This window comes from Fukomys damarensis, unplaced genomic scaffold, assembly GCF_012274545.1.
Source record: "Fukomys damarensis isolate Sample0158 unplaced genomic scaffold, DMR_v1.0_HiC HiC_scaffold_27, whole genome shotgun sequence".
NCBI lineage: Eukaryota > Metazoa > Chordata > Mammalia > Rodentia > Bathyergidae > Fukomys > Fukomys damarensis.
Window position 1 is genome coordinate 19,813,254 of NW_022900939.1, and position 3,159 is coordinate 19,816,412.

Below are 3,159 nucleotides of genomic sequence, written 5' to 3' on the forward strand. Positions count from 1 at the left end.
AAAAAAAAAAAAAAAAAAGCTAAACAATTAGCCAAATTGCCCCTTCCTGTGGAGGTCCTAAAGAAAAAATGTCACGTTTCTTTGGGTGCTGGGGGTGGGGGGCCCTTGTAGCGCCCTGGCCTGGCTTTCCCTTGTGCTTTTGCATAATAACACTGTTGTGAGAGCCTCGCTGAGACCAAGAAAAGGAAGGACTTGAGCAAACAGTGAAGCGATTCAAGGAGTCTGCAGTGGCCCTGGCCTGGGGCTGGGCTAGGTCTTCAGCCCTAGGGACTGGGATCCAATTTTCATTCTTATTACTATGAAGCTAACTAAGTGTTTAACAGCTGAGCTGGCTGATCCCAAAGGTGCCCTCGCTCTTCCGGAAAAGTGACTCTTAGGGAAAGACATTGACATTGGGATTTTGGGGGATGTAGGTCAGGAAAGGTCACTACCAGGAGGGTTTGGGGGCTAAGGCCGTCGCTGCAGGCTTCAGATCACTGGCAGCTGATTGGCTGGGGAAGCCTCTCACAAGATTAAAGCATGGCTTAGTTTATTTCTTTTCTTTGGGGGCGGGGGGATGAGTCAAGGATTTCACTGTGTAGTTTAGGCTGATCTTGAACTCACTATGTAGCACAGGCTGGCCTTGAATTCAATGATCCTCCTGCATCAGCCCCCAGAACGCTGGGAATACAGGTGTGTGCCACCACGCCCAGTGACTTCGTTTATTTCACAAAGGCTGAGCACTTGCTGTCAGCCAGGCCCTACCTGAGCCAGCCCAGACACACCTCCTCCTCTTCCTACAGTTGACTACAGTCGCTAACATCGACTCTTGGACCCATTTTACAGATGGAGAAATCGACTGACTAGAAGTGAAAGTGCCTAGTGCCTGAATTTGGACCCAAAGCAGGTGGATGCAGGGCCCAGAGCCTTGCTGAGTCCATTTCTGGGAAGCCAGGATCCTGGGATGCAGGGTGGCAGAAAGGGCAGGGGTCCTGTTTCCAGGTCATCTGACCCTTCTATTGTCTCAGGCATATGGGGGCTAAGTGGTGCCCAGGGTGGGGTGACACGGAGATTTTGCTGGGGGAGGTGGCTTTAAGCCACACTTACATAGCAGCATTTATTCACAAATACCTGTTGAGCATTCACTGTGTGCCAGGCACTACAAGTGCAGCTGGGAATGGCACAAACCTGTCTGTGATTGCTCTGAGGGGTGACGGTAAGTGATGAATGAAGATAAGTCTATTTTACTTTGTCTTTATTTATTTTTTTTATGATACTGGGGACAGAGACTGGGCCTTATGTGTACCTGACAAGTGCTCCACCACTGAGCTACATCTCCAGCCCACCTTTTGAGACAGAGTCTCTCCTGGTTGCCCAGGCTGGACTCAGGCTTATCATCCTCCTGCCTCAGCCTCCCAAGTAGCTGGGATTAAACTTGTGCACCTAGCTGAGGAATGTTCGAAGGCTGTGAAGAAGCTGTGAGCAGTGGGGCTGGGGGACACACCACGGACCCCTGAAAGGCTCCTATTTGAGGATAGATCTGACTAGGAAAGGCAGTGTGGGGCAGATGCAGGGGACAGTCTTGCAGAAGGAAGATCGGGGAGATAGAGAGACCGGTGTGGTTGGAGCACAGGGGCTTCCACTGGCCCCTGGAAAGTGGAGGGGGCCAGCCCCACAGCGGGTACAGGTGGGCTCAGGGACCACAGTGCCGGGGTGGGAGTCAGACCCTGGATTAGTCTGACTCCATTCACATCCCTGTGCCAGGCCAAAAGCACCTCTCGGGTGAGGTGGGCCAGCAGTGCAAGGGGATCCAGCCACCGCAGGGTCCTTTGCCGAATTCCAGAGGCAGGAAGGGAGCCTCGAACTGAGCGTGCTGTGAGAGCCCTGGGAAGGGAGGGCCTCACCTCATTGGGAGCTGGGCAAACATCAGCGGGCCATATCAGAGGGCCGTAGCTGGGACAGCTTGTCCCTAGGGCACCAGGCCCAGGCTCTACCTGTCCAGAGAGGCAGGATGCGCCTGGGCTGAAGGAAGGCTCCCCATCTTCCATGCCATTTCATCAGTGGGGACTCGGGGAGCAGAGACAAGAAGGGATAGGGCAGGGACAATCCCTGACCAGGATGGTCTTCTGGGTACCAGATCTGTGGGCCCTTCTGGAGGTCGGGGGGTGGGCAGGGCTGCCAATTGAATCTTGCAGCTGTGAGCTGATTCACAGAGCCTCTGTGAGAGACCTGGTCCTGCCAAGGCCACTGAGGACCCCTGAGGGTCCCCTTTCTGGGCCTCACTCCTCCAGCCTCCCAAGCTCTTCTGGGTGGTTTGAATGAGACCCAGTAGGATTTAGACAGGTCGAAGGCAAGAGATGGTAGAGGCTGAAGTGGCCCAGGGATGTTTCTGGTCACAGGTGCTGGTTGCAGTAAAGGGCAGAGTAAGCTCCAAGCTCTAGCATAGGGCTGGACTATGGCCCACAAGGCCCTTCGCGTACCACAAAGAACAGCGGTTTTCACACGTAGGTGAGCCAGCACCTAGAGGGCAGCCTGCCCCAATCAGGCCAGTAATGGGTACAATAGGGGGTGGGGAGGTAGTGGGGGAGGGGAGCCTGAGAGGTGGGGACCCCGGCTCCCGATCTGATTCTTTCTGGAGACTCAAAGATGGGAGCCGAGGCCTTGTGGCCTGCCTCCTGTGTGGGCACCAAGGTAAGCTGTGTAGGGGTGCAGGGCTGCAGCCCACCCTGGGCCAGTCACCCACCTCGCGTGGGATTCCCTTAGGAGCACCCATGTCACCCACCCCTCCGGCAGGGTTCCATCTGGCAGAGAAAGGAGAGCCTGGGCTCCACACCTCTGCAGCCTGCAGCCCTCGGGCTGACCCTTGTCCAGGCAGCCACTGTGGGGCTCCCACCCTGACCCACTCTCACCCCCAAACCAGTCACGAACATCCTCGCAGAAGTCTCTAAAGGGTGCGGCGCAGGAGTGGGTGCGGGCATCCGCGCCCACTCGGGAATGGAAGAGAGGCGAGGACAAAGCGCTTGAAGCGAACTTTGGAAAGCAGAATCGGAGATGATCCGAGGGGCGGGACGAACAGGTTCGTGGACTGGGCGGGGCCGAGGGTGGGGGCTGGGGTCCCTCCAGGTGACAGTAGCTGCGCGGGTCCTAGGCCTCCTCCTCTCCCTGGTCCCTGATTGGCAG

General features: G+C 56.3%; 1 protein-coding gene across 1 annotated transcript in view; it reads left to right on the top strand.

Moving 5' to 3' along the window:
• Positions 1–3,030: 3,030 nt before the first annotated feature.
• The window catches only part of Fgf4 (fibroblast growth factor 4), a 2,214-nt gene continuing 2,085 nt past the window's right edge, over positions 3,031–3,159 (top strand). The window contains exon 1 of the mRNA XM_010636160.1: positions 3,031–3,055. Within this exon, the coding sequence (XP_010634462.1) occupies positions 3,031–3,055 (25 nt within the window). The remainder of the gene's footprint in view (positions 3,056–3,159) is intronic.